Genomic DNA, 23,452 nt, shown 5'->3' on the forward strand with positions numbered 1-23,452 from the left:
CACACCAACACACCCTCCACACCAACACACCCACACAATCTCCACACCAACACACACACACACACACCAACACACCCTCCACACCAACACACCCACACACCAACACACCCTCCACACCAACATACCCACACACCAACACCCACACACCCACACACCAACACACCCTCCACACCAACATACCCACACACCCTCCACTCTAACACACCCTCCACACCAACACACCCACACACCCTCCACACCCACATACTAACACACCCTCCACACCCACACACCAACACACCAACACACCCTCCACACCAACATACCCACACACCAACACACCCACACACCAACATACCCTCCACACCAACACACCCACACCAACACACCCACACACCAACACACCCACACACCAACACACCCACACACCAACACACCCTCCACACCAACACACCCACACACCAACACACCAACACACCCTCCACACTACCACACCCTCCACACCACCACACCACCCTCCACACCAACACATACTCTCATATGCCACCTCATTTCATGTGAATCCCTCCATTCAGAATGATTTTTCCCTAGTTACCAATCTACTTAGCCTGTATGCATCCATCACTTAAAAGAAAAGATGCATCACTCACTAATCTTTATTTCCCTCCTATACCACTAGTACCAAATACAATGGAATACTACTTGTACAGAAAACTCTTTCAAAACAGTTTAAAAGCCGGGTGGTGGTGGCGCACGCCTTTAATCCCAGCACTTGGGAGGCAGAAACAGGCGGATTTCTGAGTTCGAGGCCAGCCTGGTCTACAGAGTGAGTATCAGGACAGCCAGGGCTATACAGAGAAACCCTGTCTCGAAAAACCAAAAAAAAAAAAAAAAAAAAAAAAAAAAAAAAAAAAAAAACAGTTTAAAACCAATTTAAAATTTTAAAATTAGCTCTTGGATAATTTTGTTCAGCATGCTTTAATCTTCCTTCTCTTCCCTACAGGGTCTCCCAGATTCCTCTTCCGCTTCTCTACCCACCTAACCTTGTGGCTTTTTCCCTTTTTATAATTGGAGGGGAAAAAATTATACTGTTTATTCTGCATCCTTTTATTTATAACCCATCAAGTCCAAGGTGTATTGTCCATATATTTTTGGATGTGTGCCTTCCATCTAGGCACGGCTGCCTTACTATGGACTACACACTTAAAAGAAAAGCAACTCTTCTGGCAAGGTCTATCAATTGCCAACAGCTGCTCAGCCAGGGGTGGGACTTGCACGCACCTCCAGCTGGCTGTTGGGACTGTCAGACCTGAGCTCACACAGCCCGTGTGCATGCTGTCACAGCTGTGAGTTCAAATGTGCAGCTGCTCTGCTGTGTCCGTGCAGCTGTCCACAACTTCTGCTTCTTTTAAAACAAGTCCTTGCATGTACTGCATGACATGTCTTCTCCCTCCCCCTGCCTGATTGTAAACCTTCTGAAGGAGATCTTGTCACCTCTCTATCCTTGGGGCCTAGTTAGTGCTTGGTACTCAGCATAGAAACAAGGAATATTTGGTATAACAATGAATGAATGACTGGTGTTCTCTGGAAAGGACAAATAAAATAAGTTATATACTTAGTAATTCAGCCATCACTCAGGAAAAGGTGATAAAGTATACAAAATATTCTCATCAATACATGACTTAGTTTCCCCTTCGTTTATAAAATTTAGTTTTCAATTGTAATTTCTAAAACATCATTTAGATATTAATGTCAAACTCATCTAAAATGTAACTAGAAGTACAAAATAGCTTATTTACCTAATATTCTTTTCCCTTAATTTAAATGTTGGCATTGTTGAGCATACCCAGATGTTTATATCATTACAAATAACTTTTAACCATTTATGGCAACTCAGAAAATTTCATCTGGTACTTCTTACATGTTTCCTCTAAAACCACCACTTCTGCCAAAAACATCTATAAAGAACTCTCTCAAAAGATTTGGGTAACAAAGCGTCTGGGAATGTATTTGGCTTATGTTCAACAGGACATTATATGTTTTCTTGTATAAATCATGTCCTGGAAAATGGAATGTCTTTTTTTAAAATAAAAACGCAACCATTCAGCATTATAAAGGTAGTTCCATATGAAATATTTCAAGCTCATTTTGCCTCAGTGGCTTTTTTTTTTCAATCTTTTTTTCCTTCTTTTTTTAATAGACAATTTATTTACATGTCATATGATTTCTCCTGCCTCTGTAGCTTTAAAAACATGTTTTTATGCTTCATATATTAGAGTAAGTTTTATGGGGGCTCATTTTATACACAATTGATAGATTTTCTTTTTCAAAATATTGTAAGGAATTTTTTCCATTTTCACCTCATAGGAGACATTTTAAAAAGTAGCCACCATTATTTAAAGTTAGTTGTGAAAGCTTTAAGGTACAATTATAAGGCTTGGGACACAGATAACTGTCCTAGCATGCACAAGACCTTGGGTTCCATCCCTAGCATGGAAACAGTGACGACATAAGCTATTTCCACTGTACAGAGGCATAGACTAGCAGGCAGAACAAAAGATGATCCTAAGGCTAGAACTAAGTTTCTATTGCTTATGAAGCATACTTTTCTTTGCATACCACAAAACTCAGTGCTAAAAAGTATTAATTACCAAATCAAAAATCATCTTTTACCTTTCACTTCAATCTATCTAATCATTTTCAAATGCACAGGAATTTATCTTAAGGGCAATGAAAACAGAGAAAAGCAAAGCACCCATCTACATACATGACAGCATATTTTTAATGGCCCCATTGTACTGGGTTTACATAGCAAGTAATAACAAGTAATATTTAAAATAATTATTCCTTAATAACAAGTCTCTAGGAATTCTTAACTCTGATGAACTATATAAAGACACTGTCCTACTCTCTTCATAGACTGGTGCACTGACTTTAAAAGTACAGGATAGCATGTGAAAGTCGTCTTTGGAACTATGTTACAAGGAGTGTTCCAGGTGAAATGTTGAAAGAACATCTCCAGAAGAAGAACAACAGTAACCCCTGTACCAACCAGTCAACACTGTCTATTAAAATATAGCTTCCATAGGATCTCTTGGAGGGTGGGAGTGGGGTTAGCTTAACTAGTTCTTATGGTTTAAACAGTTTTCACAATTGCTAAGTGAAATCCTGCTAGTGGCCTAATACTTTCCTTAAGTCTCTGTCCCTTAACAGTGTTCTAGAGGAACTAGATATGCCACTTAGGGCCACTGATGTGTACAACTGTCTTAAATTATTATCTTATAATGTTTGTCACATGCCATTTCCTTAGCTCCTTGAAACGGGTCTATCTAGTATTCTACACAGCAAACAATGGGAAGCTGAGCAAGTGGTCTTCATTAGGTGCTTACTGGCCAGTAAAGCACCAGGCGTCTGTCTTCATGTTTCTCATACAGGGCGCATAAATGCCCTTACCTCAAAACCATGGTTACACATACCTGACACTGACAATCACATACTCTAAGAGGGACTGAGGTCATCCACGTCCTACTGCTTTAATATTGGGGTCATATATAACCACTCTTTCCTTATGTCTGGCTGGACTGAGTCATATCTAGGTATTAATGACATAATCAACCATTCTGAATAAAATACCACTTCTTAAAGTAAATTTCCTAATATTGTCTAAATGTTTAAAACAGTGTATCAACTAATCATTAGTCTACAGAGGCTTAGAAATGAAACAATACTTTGCCTTTATAATTCAAGTCTCTGTGTATTTTCTTGCAACAAGAACCAATTTGTCTTTTTCAAAATTGTTTCTCCTGGCAAAAACTTTTGCTGTCTGGCCAACTTTTGTGTTAAAAATAAAGTACAGTATTACAACATCAATCAACATGTAAAGTACTTAATGACTTATAAAAACATACAGGGATGCTTTTTGAAATAAGTAAGCCAATCAAGAATTTATTTATATTATCAAATCAAGAATGCAGCACTGAGAAAGTAAAATCACATTTGTGTTTAGAGATATAAAAGTGGCACTAAGCACTGAGGTAATATAAGAAAACACTGTTAGAAGCTATTAAAGGCAGGAATAACTTAAAGACACAACAGAACCAACTGTCGCGGTGTTCCTTTCCTGTCTGGGCCACACTGGCTCCCTGGGCTTTTTCAAATAGCAGTTGTACAAGCTGAAGTAAGCACAACTTTCTCTAATACAGACCCCTAATGAGCCCAAAGTTCCTACTTACTAATAATGAGTATTCACTATATTTTACACAAATAGGAACCTGGGCCACCTGCCCTACCAGACACAATGAAGAAAAGCTGAAAAATTTCTATTCCTAGAAGTTTAAATAGGTGCTTGTACAAATTCTAAACACTGTATAGTAAGTCACAGACTCTTCTTTATGTGACCATGGTCTACTGTGAGTGACTCAGGCAAATAAAGGGAACATGGCCTTTGACATCAGGGCACCTGGCATCAAGATGTCACACACAGACAAGTGACTAGTGCAGAAGTGACCATTTCCCCTCCACTGACAGCCCAGACCCAAGAAAGCCTTGGCTAACCCTCTGGGTGCTCAGGGTTTCTTCGGCTCACCACGTCTTCCAACTAACACTGCAGTTGCACTGGCCTTCTAGCTAGATAGATTATTTTCACAATATATGCTTCCTTTCCTTAAAGAAGTCATTTCAAGCAGGGCAGTGGTGGCACACACCTTTAATCTCAGCACTTGGGAGGCAGAGGCAGGCACGTTACAAACACTCATTTCCTTGATAGGAATAGTGATGCGGAAAGATCAAAGCTTTGGTACAAGTAAAGAGATCTGCAAGGGAATCTCAGTCTCTATAATCTATAAAGGGACTGATGTTCCACTAACGGCAGATGAGTAAGGCAAAGACTAAACAGGTGCCGTTCGTTAGGGTACCTGTTCATAACAGACACTCCATTGTTTCCCTGCTGCCTATTTCAGGCCTACTTGAGATTCAGAGTTCCCATGCTAATCAATTCTTATAAAATCAAAACTCAGAACAAGGTCTCAGAGTCAAGTTATCCCAGTAATGGCAACTCCCTTGCATTTCTTATTATTTTGTTGTGTTCTTTTGGGTCTCCTGGGGGATCTAGGCCGAGTTATTGAGGTTGCACCTGGGGGCCAGTAGTTCTTGTGGGCTTACTTTCTGAGTGTCCACATCACTGTTCCTGTTTTAACAACATCTCTGTTGTTCCGGCTACTTCTATTTGTGTTTTCAGATCTCCATTTTGTGACACATGGTATATATTTCTTAATTTCTTAACAGAGATATTACTGCTATGGCAACAGAGACATCTCAGCCAATGCATTCCTAGGCTCCTTCACCACCTACCCAATCACTTTAAATCGTTACTAATTAAACACAGCCCCAGAAAAGCTTTAAGTTCTTGCCTATGCCTTAACAAGAATTAAATTTAACGATGCCATTGCTGTCATCTGTTAGACCCACCCTATCATTGAGATTCAGTTGATAATGAGTACAGGCGTCAGCTTTAGAGAACTGACAGAACTGGGAAACTTCACAAGCACTGAACACAAGTGTACTGAGTACCTTGGGGTAAGGCCATGCACAACCATAAAGTTAGTTAAGTTACACTTAACCACTCACTTCACAGTTACCCAGCACCTTACTTGAGAATGTGCCCTCTCTAGCCTATTGGATATCAGCCATAGCATGAACTATCATCAAGAAGACAAAAACCATAAAAACTGATCAGTCAAATCAACCCTTGTTCAACAGGGTGACAGGCAACACAACAGTCACAGCTCACTATCCAGAGCTGACTGGACAGCCAGGCTCTCCAAATGGCTCTCGTTCCATTAGATTCAGACTCAAATTGAAGCAAGTGGAAGTCCAATAACCTTGCCTCACTCAGCTGTGCCAAGGTATGGCAGAAGAGCACACCAGAGTCAACAGAAGTACTGTTACAGAGAACAAAGAAAAAAGACCTACTTTGCTTTTTAAGTTCTTCAATTTGTTCCTCTTTTAAATCTAATTGTTCTGTAAGTCTTGATGCTGAATCCAGTGCAGCATTTGCTTCATCCAAACGTTCCTGGGGGAGGAAAGTTTATTAAAAACAGTATGTGAAGTGTCCTGCAAACTTTGAATCAATATCTCAGCCAGTGGTGAAGCTGCACCTCTGTGACCATGGGCAAGTTTGTGCAACCTACTAACCTCATACTCCCTTACAATGGATCAATGCCCTTTTATAGAAATTAAATAAAGGTGCTACTAAAAGATAATAGCAATTTTTTAAGTAACAATAACAAGATAAAAGATTTAAAAGATATATACAGTCAATAAATACAGTAACAAATGTTTTTGTTCTTTTACACCTTTGTAAGCTAACATATAAGCAAATTCCCCGCTTCTTATGTGGGGACCATGATCAACAAGAATGCACAGGCACTCTCAGCAACATCAGGCACACGATCCACAACAAGTACCTCCCTAACATTGGCATGGTTACAACTCTTTCTTATATGAAGAGCTCACTGTATTCACAGCTCGTGTATTTCTACCTCACTGCCTCATCATCAGTTTGTGCAAGTACCTTGTATGAGAAATAGAAACCCTTTGTTCTCTGGGCAATGAAAAATGAGGTCACGAATTGGTCTACTGACTACTAGCCTTTTAACCTCTTTGTAGGGACAAAGGTTTTCCTTTACTCTTATAGTTTCTTGAGTTTAATGGGGATTAAAATCCTCCTTACTTCTAGACTGTACATATAGTCAAGAGATTACTGTAAAATATTTTGTTCTCCATATTTAAATTTGTAATGTAGTATTTCTCAATAAATATACTTTTGATAATCCCTAGCCTACTAAATGTCAGAACTACCCAGCCATCACACCATCAAAAACACTCTCATGGAGGAACCGCCAGACTGATTTCCACAGTAGCTGTACCAGTGTGCAACCCCACCAGCAATGAAGGCGTGTCCTTTCTCCACAGCCTTGCTAGCATGTGCTGTCATTTGAGTTTTTGGCCTTGGCCATTCTCATGGAATCTCAGGGTAGTTTTGATTTGCATTTCCCTGATGACTAAGGATGTTGAACATTTTTTTAAGTATTTCTCAGCCATTCAAGATTCCTCTGCTGAGAATTCTTTGTTTTACTCTGTATCCCATTTTTTAATTGGGTTATTTGCTTTTTGGAGTCTAACTTCTTGAGTTCTTTGTATATTTTGGATATTAGCTCTCTTTTGAATGTAGAGTTAGTAAAGATCTTTTCCCAAACTGTAGGTTGCCATTTTGTCCTACTGACAGTGTCCTTTGCCTTACAGAAGCTTTTCAGTTTCATGAGATCTCATTTGTCAATTGTTGATCTTAGAGCCTGAGCCACTGGAGTTCTGTTCAGGAAAATTTCCCCTGTGCCAATGTGTTCAAGGCTCTTTCCCACTTTCTCTTCTGTAGATTCATGGTATATGGTTTTATGTGGAAGCCCTTGATCCACTTGGACTTGAGCTTTGTATAAGATGATACATATGGATCAATTTGCAATCTTTTACAAGCAGACCACCAACAGGACCAGCACCATTTGTTGAAGATGTTGTCTTTTTTCTACTGTATGGTTTTGGCTTCTTTGTCAAAGATAAAGTGATCATAGGTGTGTGGGTTTATTTCTGGGTCTTTAATTCTATTCCATTGATTGACCTGTCTTTCTCTGTATCAATATCATGCAGTTTTTATATCACTATTGCTCAGCAGTACAGCCAGAGGTCAGGGATGGTGATTTCCCCAGAAGTTCTTTTATTGTTGAGAATTGTTTTTGCTATCCTGGGTTTTTTGTTTTTCCATATGAAGCTGAGAATTGTTCTTTCCATGTCTGTGAAGAATTGTGTTAGAATTGTGGTGGAGACTGCACTGAATCTGTAGATTGCTTTTGATAAAATGGCCATTTTCACTATGTTAATCCTACCCATCCATGGGCATGGGAAATCTGTCCATCTTCTGAGATCTTCTTGGATTTTTCTTCAGGGGACTTCAGGGACTTAAAGTGCTTGTCATACAGACCTTTCCCTTGCTTGGTTAGAGCTACACCAAGATAATTCTACCTGAAGACCCCGCTATACCACTTCTGGGCACACACATGTTACACTATGTTCATAGAAGCCTTATTCATAATAGCCAGAAGCTGGAAACAACCCAGATATTCCTTAAACGAAGAATGGATACCGAAAATGTGGTTCATTTACACAATGGGATACTTATTATTCAGCTATTAAAAACAAGGACATCATGAATTTTGCAGGCAAATGGATTGAAATAGAAAAAAATATCATCCTGAGTGAGGTAACCCAGACCCAAAAGGACATGCATAGTATATATTCACTGATAAGTGTAGATTAGCCAAAAAGTACAGAATACTCAAGATACAAACCACAGACCGTATGAAGTTTAACAAGAAGGAAGGCCCAAGTAAGCATGCTTCAATCCCATTTAGAAAGGGGGACAAAATAATCATGGTAAGCAGAGAGGAGGAGGGGGAGGGGAAAGGGGGCCAGAATCAGGTATGGGGGTAGACAGAAGAGAAGCCTAGAGGAGTCAGGAGAATGAATGGAAATATGCAGCTACAGGGGGTGGGATGGGGGGAACTTCTAGAAAGCCCCAGAGAACTGGAATGTCAGAGTCCCAGGACTCAATGGGGATGATCTTAGCCAAAATGCCCAATAGTGGGGAGATGGAACCTGAAGAGACTACCTTCAATTGATAGACAGAGCCCCTAGTAGAGGGATGGCATCACCAACCTACCTTCAGAGTTTTTGACCCAGAATTGTTCCTGACTATACAGGTACAAAAACGGAGTAGAGATTATAGGAAAAGCCATCCAGTGACCAGCCCAACTTGGGATCTATCCCATGGGCATGCACCAAAACCTTGACACTGTTACTGATGCCATGTGGTGCCTACAGATAGGAGCCTAGCATGGCTATCCTCTGAGAAACTCTACCAGCAGCCAACAGAGACAGACATAGATACTTACAGCCAACCATTGGACTGAGGTCAGGGACCCCAATGGAAGAGTTATGGGAAGGGCTAAAGGAGCTGAAGGGGATGGTAACCCCATAGGAAGACCAACAGTGTCAACTAATCTGGATCCCTGGGAGCTCCCAGAAACTAAGCCACCAACCAAAGAGCATGGGCTGGTCCATGACCCCTCAGCATATATGTAACAGAAGAATGCCTTGTAGGTGCCTCTCAGTGGGAGAGGATGCACCTAATCCTGTAGAGACTTGATGCCCCAGGGAAGGGGGATGGGAGAGTGAGCAGGGGTGGGTGGGTTGCAGGGGGCTGTACTCTGATGAGGTCTGAAACAAAAAGACTTTAAGTAGCTATGTCATTATTCCAAACCTATAAATCTAAATTTGGTATAAAGAAAATTTAAGTAATTTTTTAAAGACCTAAACATAAAAAAACATTAACAAACAAAAAACCACAGCTTCATAGTGTTTCTATGTATGACATGGGAGTTTTGGTCTGTGGGGTTTGCTGTGCTAGAAACAGAATCCAGGGTGTCATTTTCTCTGTGCAAGCACTCCACCACTGGGCTACAGCCCAGCCCTCTTAAGAGGACAATAGAGAAGAACTGTCTTTGCACATCAGCACTTATGTTTTGTTACTCTGTCATTTGTTTGGATTTTATTTTACTTATTTACCTTTTATTTTTACTAATTTTCTCTTAAGTTTCTTCTGGCTTATTTTGCTCTTTAAAAAATGATAAATTACACTTTAAATTAAAAATAAAACTAGTTTTGTAAAAAAATTGGACTTTCACTCTAAGAGACCACTGGACACAATTAAAAGTGTTGAATAAAAATCTACTTTGGGGGGCTAGTGAGATGACTCAGCAGTTAAGAGCACTGATTCCTTTTCCAGAGGTCCTGAGTTCAATTCCCAGCAACCACACAGTGGCTCACAACTATCTGCAATGAGATTCGATGCCCTCTTCTGGTGTGTCTGAAGACAGCTACAGTGTACTCATATACATAAAATAAATCTTTTTTTAAAAAAATTATTTTTTGATGTACACCTTTAACCTCAGAACTTGGGAAGTAGAGGTAGGAGGATTTCTATGAGTTCAAGGCTAGTCTAGTCTACATAACAAGCTCGAATATAACAAAGACTACATAGAGAAGCCTTCTATCAAAAAGCAAAACAAAACAAAAATATATCTTTATAGATACATTAATAAACTTTGATAAGGAAACTGAGAGCTGAAAGCAGTCCTAATGAAAGGCATTTGGGTCACTAGAGCACTGTCTTTTGGGAAAAATGTCATTGCTGCTGGAGTGGGCCTTATAAGAAAGGACAAATTCAGGCCCCTACCAGTTGTGTCTTAATGGTCCTACAAGGAGATGATGTAACAAGACAGCCCTGGTCAGATACAAGTCCCTCAATATCAGAGTTCCCAGCCCCCAGAAGCATATGCCAACAAAGTCATTTTCTTTATCAGTTACCCTGGCTGTAGTCAAAACTGTACAAAATAAATAATATACCTTCCCAGCTACCAGTGTAGTAAAACTCCCAAGTCTGATGATGTAACATGTTGACAAGGATACAGAACAAGAATCATTAAAACATTAATAGTCAGGGTAAATTAACATGATCATGTTTAGAAAACTATCCTCATGAATTCCAGGACAGCCAGGGTTATTATTGCACAAAACAAGCAAACAACAAAAAAGGAAGGAAAGAAGGAAGGAAGGGAGGAAAGAAGGAAAAAAGGAAGGAAGGAAAGAACACTATCCTCTGATAAAGCTTAGGTTGTCATATATACTCTATAATTTAGCAATTCTAATAGAAGCCTAGCTGATAGAAATGTGTGTGTACCACGAGAGGTAAAGAAGGAAGTCCATAATAAGCATACTGCATGCATAGAATATAAAACTCTGTCTCAGTAAATGGGAAAAAAGTAGAATCCAGTTTCTATAGAAATTGGAAGGATGACTCTGGAAGAGTCCACAGGAACTGCACGAAGACAGCGTTCCAACACACTTGATGGAGAGCATGTCCTTCAGTCACCAACATATTTTACATATAGTAATATACACATTAAAATGTTTACAGCCACCCAATATTTAATAAAAACTTTTAATCTTAGTAATAGTATATTTCCTTTCTTGGACTATCACCAGTCCTAAACAGAATGTCCATCATTAAGTCCGGATAAAGTATTCATTACTTTCACCAGCTACTGTCAGAGTCTACCTATGACTAAGAAACACATCTCCAAACCCAAGGCAAGTCACTCTGGCATCATATCTCGGCAGAGGCTGATTTCACCCACACTTTATATATGACATTATATATAAAATAGAAAATGGAGGAAAAAATTTCAAGAGGCTATATAATAAAAGACTGAGCATAGTGACTCACTTCTGCATCTCAGCATCTGGAAGATGAAGGCAAGAACTGACTGAAGTTTGGCCTGGGCTACAAAGTAAGACCCTGACTCAAGAAACAAAATGCCACAGAACAAAGCAAACTCCCTCAAATTACTAAAATGAGTAAGAGAAAGAACCACAAGAAAAGACCAAATGAGATAATATATAAAATCCTGAATAAGTGTGAAATACAGTATACAAAACAGAAAGAGAAAAATTCAACTTAGTTCTGTAGATTAATTTGTTTTCATTTTGCAGAGCCCCTAAGATACTAAAGTGTGGTAAAGCATTTAAAGTGACTTTCAGCTCACATTCACTGGGTCTGCTCTAAATGTTAAGTCAAACTGAGAGATTCTTAGCCCGACAATAGAGGGCTAGATATAATCACTCAAACATTAAATAGCAGATGATTGGTTTATGAGCCTATTTCAAAGTCATAGATCTTAGAAGGAAGTTGTTTTGCCTACCTGCAGCGATAACACTTTTCCTTCCAGACTCTCTGCCTTTTTCTTCCATTCAGCCAAGAGGTGGTTTTGCTTTTCTAATTCAGCAGAATACATAGCTTTTTCCTCTAAGGACAAAGGAAAAGTTATAGTACATCATTTGGACTTTTAATAATTAAAAAAACAATCACCTCGCTGGGCAGTGGTGGCGCACGCCTTTAATCCCAGTACTTGGGAGGCAGAGGCAGGCGGATTTCTGAGTTCAAGGCCAGCCTGGTCTACAGAGTGAGTTCCAGGACAGCCAGGGCTACACAGAGAAACCCTGTCTCGAAAAACCAAAAAAAAAAAAAAAAAAAAAACAAAAAAACAAAAAAACAAAAAAACAAAAAAACAAAAAAAAAACAACCAAAAAACCAATCACCTCAAAGTTGTCCTAGTGAGTACGTCTCTGCCTTGCAAGCTCTTCTCTCACCAGTAATAACCCCCCACTCTGCTTCTTCTTACAAATACTTTCTATAGCCGCCACAACACGCTCCTTTGTTCTCACACTCAGTCTAGTAATTACATTAAAAACACAGGGTTGAGCAAAGAGGCAGGCGGATTTCTGAGTTCGAGGCCAGCCTGGTCTACAGAGTGAGTTCCAGGACAGCCAGGGCTAATACAGAGAAACCATGTCTAGAAAAAATACAAAAACAAAACAGGGTTGGTTTTTTTTTTTTTTTGGCCCCACTATGTAGCCCTGCCTAGATCTATGTAACTCAGAGTAGTCTACCCTGTGCCCTCGGTGCTAGGGTTGAAGGTGTGCACGAGCACATCTGCCAGGATGTGAGGAAGAGTGTATTTAAAGATTTCAGCTAAATGTGTAGCCCTAGAGGATCACATAAGTACAAATTAAAGTTTTGTTAGGCACAAAAATATCTTCTACTCTATCCTCTCCATCAAACCAGCAGTTAATCCAATTAATAGTTACTAGATATATTGGATCAACAAATTGATGGGTTAGAGATCTGAAGCAGGTAAACCAAATAGCATAAAACTATTCTAGTCTCTGTTAGTCTGTCTCTAAAACAGTATTTTCTATTTGTAGCCACCTCAAATACAAATGAACAGTTATGAACAAGTTAATATTTCAAAGAACAGTAATTATGATGATTAATACTTAAAAGGGGCTTCAAAAATCTAGCAATTCTTTCTATATGTATGCTATCTCTTCTTTGTATGCTTTTCTTTTAATTTTTTTTTCTTTCATTTTTGCTTTTTGAGATTTTTAAGACAGGGTCTTTCTATGTAGCCCTGGCTGTCCTAGAACTCTCTATGTAGACCAGGCTTGTTTAGAACTCACAGAAACCTGTCTGGCTGTTACCCTAGTATGAGTATTAAAGTTGTGTGCCACCACATCTGGCCACTTAATAAATGCTTATTTATTTACTTCCTGTGTATGTCTGCCTGCATCCAGACCATAGTGTGCATGTGGAGGTCAAAGAAGAACTTGTAAGAATGGGTTCTCTCCTACTGCTACACAGGTCCTGGGGAATCAAACTCAGGTCCTAATGCTTAGCAGCAAGCACCTTCTCATTGAGCCATTGCATCAGCCCTGTACATCCTCCTCTAGCACTTGATTCTCCTTCTTTGAAGTTACTTTTCTAACTCCTCAACTTTATCATATTAGTGATAAGATACTAAAACTTTAAAATTATGATAGTTTTAATCATAAAAATAGTATTAATTAACTTAGTAGTACTGACTTATCTTTTCCTCTTAAATCAGTAACCATTTATTTCCTATGCCTAACTTCATATTCAAATAAGGCAAAATTACCATAAATACAATGTTTCTTTGCTAAGACATGGAGCAGGTAAGTAGCTTACCTTGTTGGAAGTGTTCGAGAACCATCTGCAGGTTGGCTAGTGACAGGGAGTACTGCTTCACTTGTTCCTGGGAGACAGAGAGTTGCAGCGCTGTCTCATCCCTTTGCTTAGAGACCATGCTCAGCTGTTCTTGTAGAGACTCCACTTGCACACTGGCTTGATGACTGCAATAAACAAAGAAAGGCAGACTGCTCCATCTATTTAAGTAGCTTAAAAACAAATACAACAACAACAAAATGCTTTCCCTATATCTTAATACATTAAAGTCTGGTTAATACTGCAATGTATTTTAGTGCGAATGTATCGAGACCAAAAAACCCACTTCTCTGAATTTTTAAAACTGGGGTAAAACCAGTGAATATCTGCTGCATATTCACTATCAAGTGCATAGCTTGGAGGAATTATGGCCACTCATACTGCAGTATAAGCACCATCACCCACCCACCCATCATTCGCCCCTCTATCCATCCATCTCCAGACCTTTAGTTTTATAAACTGAAATTCCACACTTCTCCAGTTTGACTTTCCCTACATTTGGTATGCTAAATCAAGTTAATTAACAAACAAAAATACCTGCAAGAGTTACTCTGATCTGTTTCTGTCAATCATCCTTTGAATTTGACTCTCAACAAACAATGGTCCTTTTAAAAATTAAAAATTAGGTTAAATAAGAAACTATGGCCTGAAGAGATTGCTCAGAGGTTAAGAGCACAAACTGCTCTTCCAAAGGTCCTGAGTTCAAATCCCAGCAACCATATGGTGGCTCACAACCATCTGTAATGAAATCTGACATCCTCTTCTGGTGTGTCTGAAGAGGGCTACAGTGTGCTACAGTGTACTTACATATAATAGTGAATGAATCTTTGTGCCTGAGCAAGCAGGACAGAGTGAGCAGAGGTCCTGAGTTCAACTCCCAGCAACCACATGATGGCTCACAACTATCTGTACAGCGACAGTGTACTCATATACATAAAAATAAATAAATCTTAAAAAAAAGAAACTACAGCAAAAAAGTTTTTACAAGTAGCTTGCAACTTTCAAGTTTCTAGACTTAAATTCCACAGTATAATTTATCATATATTCCAATTCACATCATTTATCAGCTTCATCTCTAATATGGAATGAAGTCAAATGACATCTGTTTGCACCTCACACATGCATCATGGTGAATTGTAACTTTCCAATGGCAAGTTGTTCTGATTGCTCATCTTTTTCTTTAAGTTTCTTCTGTCTACATGGCAAACAGAAGCCCTATCACTTCTCCAAATACGACCCCAGAGGTCCCTAAGAGACTAGCAACTGCTTTTGTTGCTTTTCCTATTACTACAACCAAATACATGACAAGAAGCAACTTAAGAAAGCTTATTTGGTTCGCAGTTTGAAGATACAGTCCAGCACAGCCGAGAAGTCATAGAGGCAAGAGTCTGGGTAGGCTGCTGACCATATGCATCCACAGTCAAGAAACAGACAACAAAAACAATTGTGTTGGCTTGCTTTCCCCTTTCACTGAGTGCAGGGCCCCAGACCACAGAAAGGTGCTGCTTACAGAAGATATAGGTCTCCCCACCTCAGTCATGCTCTCTGCATAATTCCCCAGGCATGACCAGAGGCCTGTCACCTACAAGATAATAAATCCTGTCAGGCTGGCAACACTAACCATTACAGCACCTATCTTGAGTTACACCTTTTAAAAAATTAATTGATTCACTTGTTTTTGTTAATTTTGAGGTACAGTCTTATGTAGCCTTTGGCTGGCCTGTAACTCACTAAGTAGACAAGGCTGGCCTCAAACTCTACTTGCCTAGAAAGTGCTGGGATTAAAAGCATGCACTACAACACCTGACTTGGTTTGTATCTTACCTTTGGAGTGTGTCTTTGGTTAATGATGATTATTTTTGGATACCACAATGGTCTTTATGACTATTTAATATCCCGTTAAACCCTTACTCAAGTGTAAGCCCATTAAAAGCAACTGTCACTTGGAAGATATTTTACCCAGCAGCACCCTCTTGTGGAGAGATAAACTAAGACCTAAACTGTCTCCAAATGTCCTTAGATTTTTATTCATTCAATTTGACTGGTTAGCAATTCAAAGCATGACTGTAAGGATAAATGAGTTTTTAAATATTCACAAAGCCATAATGTGGCTTGTAGATTGGATTTTCTCACATGACAAAAATTTACTGTCAATTAATCTATGTTTAATATATATTGTGGAAAGGATAGAAGTTCAACAGCATCATTTCTAGACACAAGTGAACTTATGTTTTGTTTTGTTTTTTTATAGGACACATTAAGACATGCAACAATGGCCTACACATTAAATGAAAATACAAGGACCATCAAAGATTCAAAGCACTATACATGTTTAGAAAAAAGGCATCACAACAGGGTTTGGTTTTAGATATAAGGGCCAGGGTACTAAAATAATGCTCTATGAAGAAAGCAGAATTGCAACCACAGAGCATACGTGGAGGGACTCATGGCTCCAGCCACATATGTAGCAGAGGATGGCCTAGTCGTCATCAATGGGAGGAGAGGCCCTTGGTCCTGTGAAGGTTCTATGCCTCAGTGTAGGGGAATGCCAGGACCATAGAAAAAAAAAGAAAAAGAAAAATAGGTAAGAGTCACAGAAAATCTCTTAAGAGAGACAGGTTCATCCTTTGGTCAGAACATGACAAAAAAAAAAAAGGAAGGGAAAAAGAAATAGAAAGATAGTATTTGGGGAGCTGAGTGATCCAGATTGGTCAGGTAAGACCGGAGCTCTACTTGAAGATCTGTATCTTGAAAGTTTATTCCGAATGGTAAATAAAATGGATAGAGACTAAAGATATTAGAAAAAAATAACAGGCTTGAAAACTGCAATAAAGGATTTCAGTATATACTGTTACAGCCTTAAGTTGTTTTGGCATTTCTACCTATGTATAAATGAGCACTCACTGTTTTAATTTTCATATTGAATGCATTTTCCATCTTAGTAAGAAAGCACACTACTCTATCCTTGTGTAGGGTAGGACTCACTTTCATTGCTCTCTCTTACACACAGTCTATCTACTGTCTCCTCATATCACCCCAGCACTGAACACAATAAAAAGAAAAAATGTAATGTGACTACACTTGGAAATATAAATGAACACAACTTTCTAAAAGTTAACTTAACAACACAATCTCTAAAGTTTTAAAATGCCCTTAGGAAATATTCTAACATCAACACTTTGTATACTTTCAGGTTTCACAACAATGCTCTTAGTTCTATTCAAAAGTTAAAACACCCCAGGGCTAGAGAGATGGCTCAGATGGATTAAGACGACCTGAGTGTGATTGCCAGTAGCCACATCAGGCAGCTCACAACTAAGTCCAGCTCCAGGGAAACAAACCAATGTGCTGCATGCACACAACACATGTAGGCTACAAACAGCAATGTCCAGTAATAAACGAGTCAGTAAATTAATGCTAGGCTATGCTGTCATAGACTATTGTTGCAGAAATATATGACTCACTGTATAATGACATACTATGTAGTACTAAAAAAGGTCACAAGACAGTAGTAATAAAATGATCTCATTTTTGCTCTTTAAGAGACAGACTATATACATCAAATAGAAAGGCATAAACCAGTACAAATAATGATCTTGGGTGAGTGGAACTCTGCTTTATGTCTTCTTAGCTTTTGTGATTTTTCTAAAATGTAATATTCTTGTAGGGTGCAGTCAGGTATGACAGTAATCCTAGCACTTGGGAAGCAGAGGCAGGAGAAGCTCAAGTCTGAAACCAGTGTGAGTTAGTGAGACCCTATCTCAAAAACAAAACCAAGCACTAAATATCAAATCTTTATACTGAGGAAAATGAAAACTGTAAATACTTAAGAAGGGACCTAGTCACGGAAACCTACTAGGCCACAGGGTGGCTTCTCCATCTGACCTATGTCTCTGACCACTGCTGCCCACGCACTTTCATGTCATCAGCTTTGTCTGCTGAAAAGTAAGACCTTATGAACTAACTAAATTACCTCTTGGGGAACTGGACAGAGCCAATACAACCTGACTACTTCAGAACCATTCCCCTTAAATGGCAAGTGACAGTACCTAAGACTGGTTAAGTGACAGGAAGCTTGTGTGTTAGAGCCTCATGAGCCCCACACTGTATGCCTGGAGCAAGCTTTATACCACTTCACCCTAAGACCCTTCATCTGTAAAATGGAAACAATGACGTTTGTGAAAAATGAACTAACAGAAGAAAAATGTTTACAGAGCATGAGACTCAACAAATGACCAGTTAAAGTTCATACCCAAAAGAAAAACTCACCTTGCGTTTTCCATTGCATTAGAGGATGAAACTAGCTTTTCCTCCAACACTGAGACCTTCTTCCTCAGTTTAGCCTCTCTGTCTTCTGCAGCCAAAGCTTCCCGGGTATGAGAGTCTTCCAACTCTAAGAGGTGGTCGCGCAATCTCTGCAGCTCCTGGTTTAGCCGGGATTCTTTGTCCCGGAACCGTTGAACCTAAGCAGAGGGGTTTTCTTTACTTTCCTTCTATGCAATGCAAAGCCCCACAAAAGATCAATTTGTTCCACATTATGGAAATGTATTAGTATATTGTACCTATAACTGTTAATTATAATACTTATTTTATTTTTTATTAGATATTTTCTTTTTTCTTTTTTCTTTTTTCTTTTTTTTTGGTTTTTCGAGACAGGGTTTCTCTGTATAGCCCTGACTGTCCTGGAACTCACTCTGTAGACCAGGCTGGCTATTAGATATTTTCTTTATTTACATGTCATATGATATCTCCTTTCCCAGTTTCCCCTCCGAAAAAAAGAAAAAATAAAATAAAATAAAACACAAAAATAATATATTTATTTTAAATATATTTTAATCATAATATATTTTAATTAATTATATAAAACATGTTTACTTAATTATAACAAGTATAATTATTATTAACATCAATTATATTATATATTATATAATAATATATTAATATACTAATGCCACATGCTGCAAAGTATGTTTATGCAGGGAAAACTTCTCCCCAAATTATATTAAAGATTCCTATAGAAGCTTTACTTTTGCAAGGTCTCATCTGTGTGGGTTTATAAAGGAAATGGAATTATACAAAAGTATTGGGCTATTACGGCAGAGTACCTTTTTAGTAAATCTCATTTTTTTCATACATTATGAGTGAAATAATTTTCTTATATGAAAGGTATATATTGCATCATAGTTTTCCCTTTTGAAAACTAAATAATACTGTACCCTAGGAAGATTAAAACCCTACTACAGCACATCAGAGGAAGAGAAAAGAACATCTGCCTTATTAACGGTTACTAAACACCCAGGCTGAGTCACTGTCCATGACAGTCACGGTATACCTCATTCTGCAGGGCACTGTTCTCCATTTGCTTCTGTTTCAGGGCCAACATAACTTGGTCTCTTTCCTGTTGAAATGTAACTGTCTTCTCCTGCATTGATTTAACTGCATTTAAAAGTTGATTTAGCTCCCCGGCCTTGCCCTTTTGGAAAAAAAACAACTTTAGCTTTAAAGAATAATAGATTTTCAAAAAAGACATGTTCTTCATTAAATAATTTTAAAATATAGTTAGTAGGAACAAACTCAACAAAATCCAAAGACACTCTGAAAGACGATGAAGGAGATGTGACATCTACATATGGTGTGGAGTCCTACACTATGCAGTAACCTGAGAACATGTGACATCTACACATGGTGTGGTGTCCTACACAACCCAGTAACCTGAGAACACGTGACATCTACACATGGTGTTGTGTCCTACACGACACAACACCCCAAGGACATGTGACATCTACACATGATGTGGTGTCCTACGTTATACAGCACCCCGAGGACACGTGACATCTACACATGGTGTGGTTCCCTCCATTACACATCACCCTGCAGCAAGGAAAAGGGATGAGCACTGTAGACTTCCAGTAAGCTCGAGCTTCAGCCCTGCTGCAGTGCTGCTTCATTTAGCTGTAACAACCACTGAGATATGTAAGACACTAAGATAAACTGGACCAGGTGGTAGGGGCTCACACCTTTAATCCAGCACTCAGGAGGCAGAGGCAGGAGCATCTCTGTGAGTTCTAGGTCAGCCTGGTCTACAGAACAAGTTCCAGGACAGCCAGGGCTCCACAGAGAAACCCTGTCTTAAGTCGATGAAAACTTTCTTCACAATCTCTACAACTTGTCTGTTGACCCAAAGCTATGCTAAAAGAAATGTTCATGAGAAACATTTTCAAAGGAGCCATGCCTTTAATCCAGCAGAGGCTGTTCAAGGCCATCATGGTTTGCACAGTAACTTCTAGGCAAGCCAGAATTATGTAATGAGGCTCTATCTCAAGAACCCACCCACCCCCATCCAAAAAAAACCAAACCTTTTCAAAGGGTCTGGGAAACTGGCTTAGTGATGGAGCCCTTGCCTAGCATGTGTGAGGAAGCCCTAGGTTCAATCCCTAGTACTTGAAAAACAAAACAAAACAAACAAAAAACAAAGACAGAAAAATAAAAGAAACATGGAGAAGAGCATGAGAGAAAGGAGGTCCAATAACAGGCCAAAACTGGGATCCAGCTCAAGGGGAGGCCTGGGACCCTGACACTGTTACTGATGCCACAGTGTGCTTGAAGACAGGAGCCCTTTGTGAGGCCCAACAAGCAGCTGAAAGAGTTACACAACCTATGGACAGAAGCCGGGGACCCCTGTGGCTGAATTGGGGAAAATCTGGAAGAAGCTGAGGAGGAGGGTGGCCCCTTGGGAAGACCAGCAGCCTCATTAACCTGGACTCCTGAGATCTCTCAGACACTAAGCCACCAACCAGGCAGCATATACCAGCTGATATGAGGTCCCAACACATATACAGCAGAGGACTGCCCAGTCTGGTTTCAGTGAGAGAAGATGCACCTAACCCTTGAGCAACTTGAAGCCCCAGGGAGATCTGGTGGGATGGGGTTGGAGATGGGGGTGATGGGGGAGTGGTCAGGGGACAGACCAGGAGGGGGATAAAATCTGGACTGTAAAAAAGGATTAAAGAATAAAAATAAATTTTAAAAAAATTTTAAAAAGAAACATGAGCGATATTAGGACATGGGTGATATAAAGGAGAAAATGGAAGAAATATAGGGGGGGACTTTTAATTTGAGAGGGTAACATAGAAGAAGAGAGGAGGAGAGAGGAATGATAAATAATACTAAATGCATTTGAAAGTCATAGAAAAACATTATTTTATGTTTACTTAAAAATAATATATGGCCAGGTGGTGGTGGCGCACGCCTTTAATCCCAGCACTTGGGAGGCAGAGGCAGGCGGATTTCTGAGTTCGAGGCCACCCTGGTCTACAGAGTGAGTTTCAGGACAGCCAGGGCTATACAGAGAAACCCTGTCTCGAAAAACCAAAAAAGAAAAAAGAAAAAAAAAAACCACACATATATACTAGTTTAAAAAAAGTCATACCACTTGTGATGATAATGCCCCCCACAAGAGCCAAAACCTATCCTACAAAACTCTAGTGCTGGGCACTGGAAAGTTCCCTTTGAGCTGCTGGCCAGGAGAGTCCAGGAGACCTCCCCAAAAACCCTGACACGGCCCTGGCTGCCTCCCAGAACCTGAAGGCACACACACACTTTGGTCATAGGCTTGAAGGGACTGGACTGGACTGACCTGGAAGCCCCTCCCTGAGCACTAGGTTCTCACAGTATATGAAGGTGGATACAAGAGGCATACAGAGAAAGCAGCTAGTAGTCCTACTCACCTGTAAAGCCTCTGGACCACAAGGACCAGCCTGTCAAGGCATCACCAATGTAGTGTGTCACTTATATGTTAGGAGTAACCGACAGATTACTAATAGGACTTAGAGCCTGCCAGTAAGGGGGAATTCACTCCTGGTAGTCTAAACCTAGCCAAGCATCTGTGGCTAGTGGGGTCATAGACCCTAAAATAGAACCCACTATTCTCACTTTACTAAATCAGTATAGTTTCTAAATCCATTCTAAAAACTTATTTAGACCCACAGATAAGTAATCAATTTCACCCCTCAAAGATGGGGCAGAAACTGAAGAAAAGGCCATCCAGTGAATGTCCCACCTAGGGATCCAACCCAGACACTATTGTGGATATCAACAAGTCCTTACTGACAGGGGCCTGATATAGCCAACTCCTGAGAGGCTCTGCCAGTGCCCAACTAATAGAGAAGTGGATGCTCACAGCCATCCATTGGACTGAGTACAGGATCCCCAACGAAGGAGTTAGAGAAAGGACCCAAGGAACTAAAGGGTTTGCAGCCCCTTAGGACAAACAACAATATGAACTAACTAGTGCCCTCAGAGCTCCCAGGGTCTAAACCACCAACCAAAGAGTACACATGGTAGGACTAAAGGCTCCAGCCCCATATGTAGCAGAGGATGGCCTTGTGGGACATCAATGAGAGGAGAGAGGCCCTTGGTTTCATGAAAGCTTGATGCCCTGGTGTAGAGGAATGCCAGGACAGGGAAGCAGGAGCAGGTGGGTTAGTGAGCAGGGAGAGGGGGGATGTGATAGGGGAGTTTTCAGAGGGGATAAAATTTGCAATGTAAATAAAAACACCTAATAAAAAAAATTTTAAAAAAATGCTTATTTTTGTAGTGGGTAGAGATGATTTTAAGAATTCGCAACTAGCCAAAATAAAGAAAACAAGCTAACATGAGGTATCCATACAGAATTAATTTATCTGTAACACAAAATCTACATCTAAGGTTCAGGGGACAACTCAGAAGAGGAAGGTGGTAATAATATATAAACCCTGTGAGGTGGCACTCCATCAGGTTGGTCATCAAAGTCTCGGACTTTGGACCATTTCTGATTTTCAACTAAAGCTGCTCAAGCTGTATAGGTTAAAAAAGGTACCTTTAAATTACATAAAGAAAATCCTTAAAAAAATTATTTAAGTTATACCAAGTACAGTCAAGTAATAAAATACTTACTATAGCTCTTCAATGTAATCTGTATAATTTAGATCTATAGATGTCAATACTATAGACAGAAATGACACCAAATGCCAAGAGTGCACTTTAAAAAGACTGTACCTAAAGTACAGGAGACATCACTGTCCCACCTCCCAGTCAGGTATGCTCTTAGACCCACTGTCAGTCAGGGAACAGTGGGAAGGTTCACGCTCTCAGACCTCGTAAAGCAATTCTGAACCATATAGGCCAGTACCATTAATGACAAGATCTGAAAAGCCGAGGTTAGCTTCCTAAGGCAGAGGAGGCTGGCTCCTGACCCTCCTGACCCTCCTGCCTCCATCTCCCAGGTGCTAGGCTTCCATGGACCACCATGTCTGGCCAAACAGTGTACATTTTGATCAGCTAATTCAGGGCCCTTACAGGAAAATGTAACTGGTAAAAAGAAGTCGAACAATGCTGAATCCTGCGCCTAGCAGCACATACATGTTCAAGAAGCAGATGCTGGACTGGGTTATGTAAGTCAGTGGCACACTGCCTCCCTAGTAAGCATGAGGTCATAGGTCCAACCCCAGCACAGACAAAAGAATTAAAATAAACTGTGGTTGAACAGGGCATTGTTCTGCCTATCATCTCCTTTCCAAATGTTTTCTACCAAAGTACAGAACTCACACTAAAAACTAACTCCAAAGATGTGCTATATATAGTACTTACAGATCATAATAAATCTTCAGGAATTCTCACTACAGTGAATATGTAAACAGGCTACTAAAGCAAGTTTAATAAAGGAGCTTGACGTAAGCATACAAG

At 39.7% G+C, this 23,452-nt stretch overlaps 1 protein-coding gene across 2 annotated transcripts in view; it reads right to left on the minus strand.

Moving 5' to 3' along the window:
• Nucleotides 1–23,452, minus strand: part of Trip11 (thyroid hormone receptor interactor 11) — a 71,512-nt gene that overhangs the window by 18,779 nt on the left and 29,281 nt on the right. For both annotated transcript variants that reach the window (XM_031357806.1, XM_031357807.1), the window contains exons 12-16: nucleotides 19,062–19,202; nucleotides 17,999–18,192; nucleotides 13,694–13,857; nucleotides 11,850–11,953; nucleotides 5,950–6,049 (exon numbers count right to left, since the gene is read on the minus strand). In XM_031357806.1, coding sequence (XP_031213666.1) covers nucleotides 5,950–6,049; nucleotides 11,850–11,953; nucleotides 13,694–13,857; nucleotides 17,999–18,192; nucleotides 19,062–19,202 — 703 coding nt within the window. The remainder of the gene's footprint in view (nucleotides 1–5,949; nucleotides 6,050–11,849; nucleotides 11,954–13,693; nucleotides 13,858–17,998; nucleotides 18,193–19,061; nucleotides 19,203–23,452) is intronic.

The sequence above is a fragment of the Mastomys coucha genome, unplaced genomic scaffold (genome assembly GCF_008632895.1).
Source record: "Mastomys coucha isolate ucsf_1 unplaced genomic scaffold, UCSF_Mcou_1 pScaffold6, whole genome shotgun sequence".
NCBI classification, from domain to species: domain Eukaryota; kingdom Metazoa; phylum Chordata; class Mammalia; order Rodentia; family Muridae; genus Mastomys; species Mastomys coucha.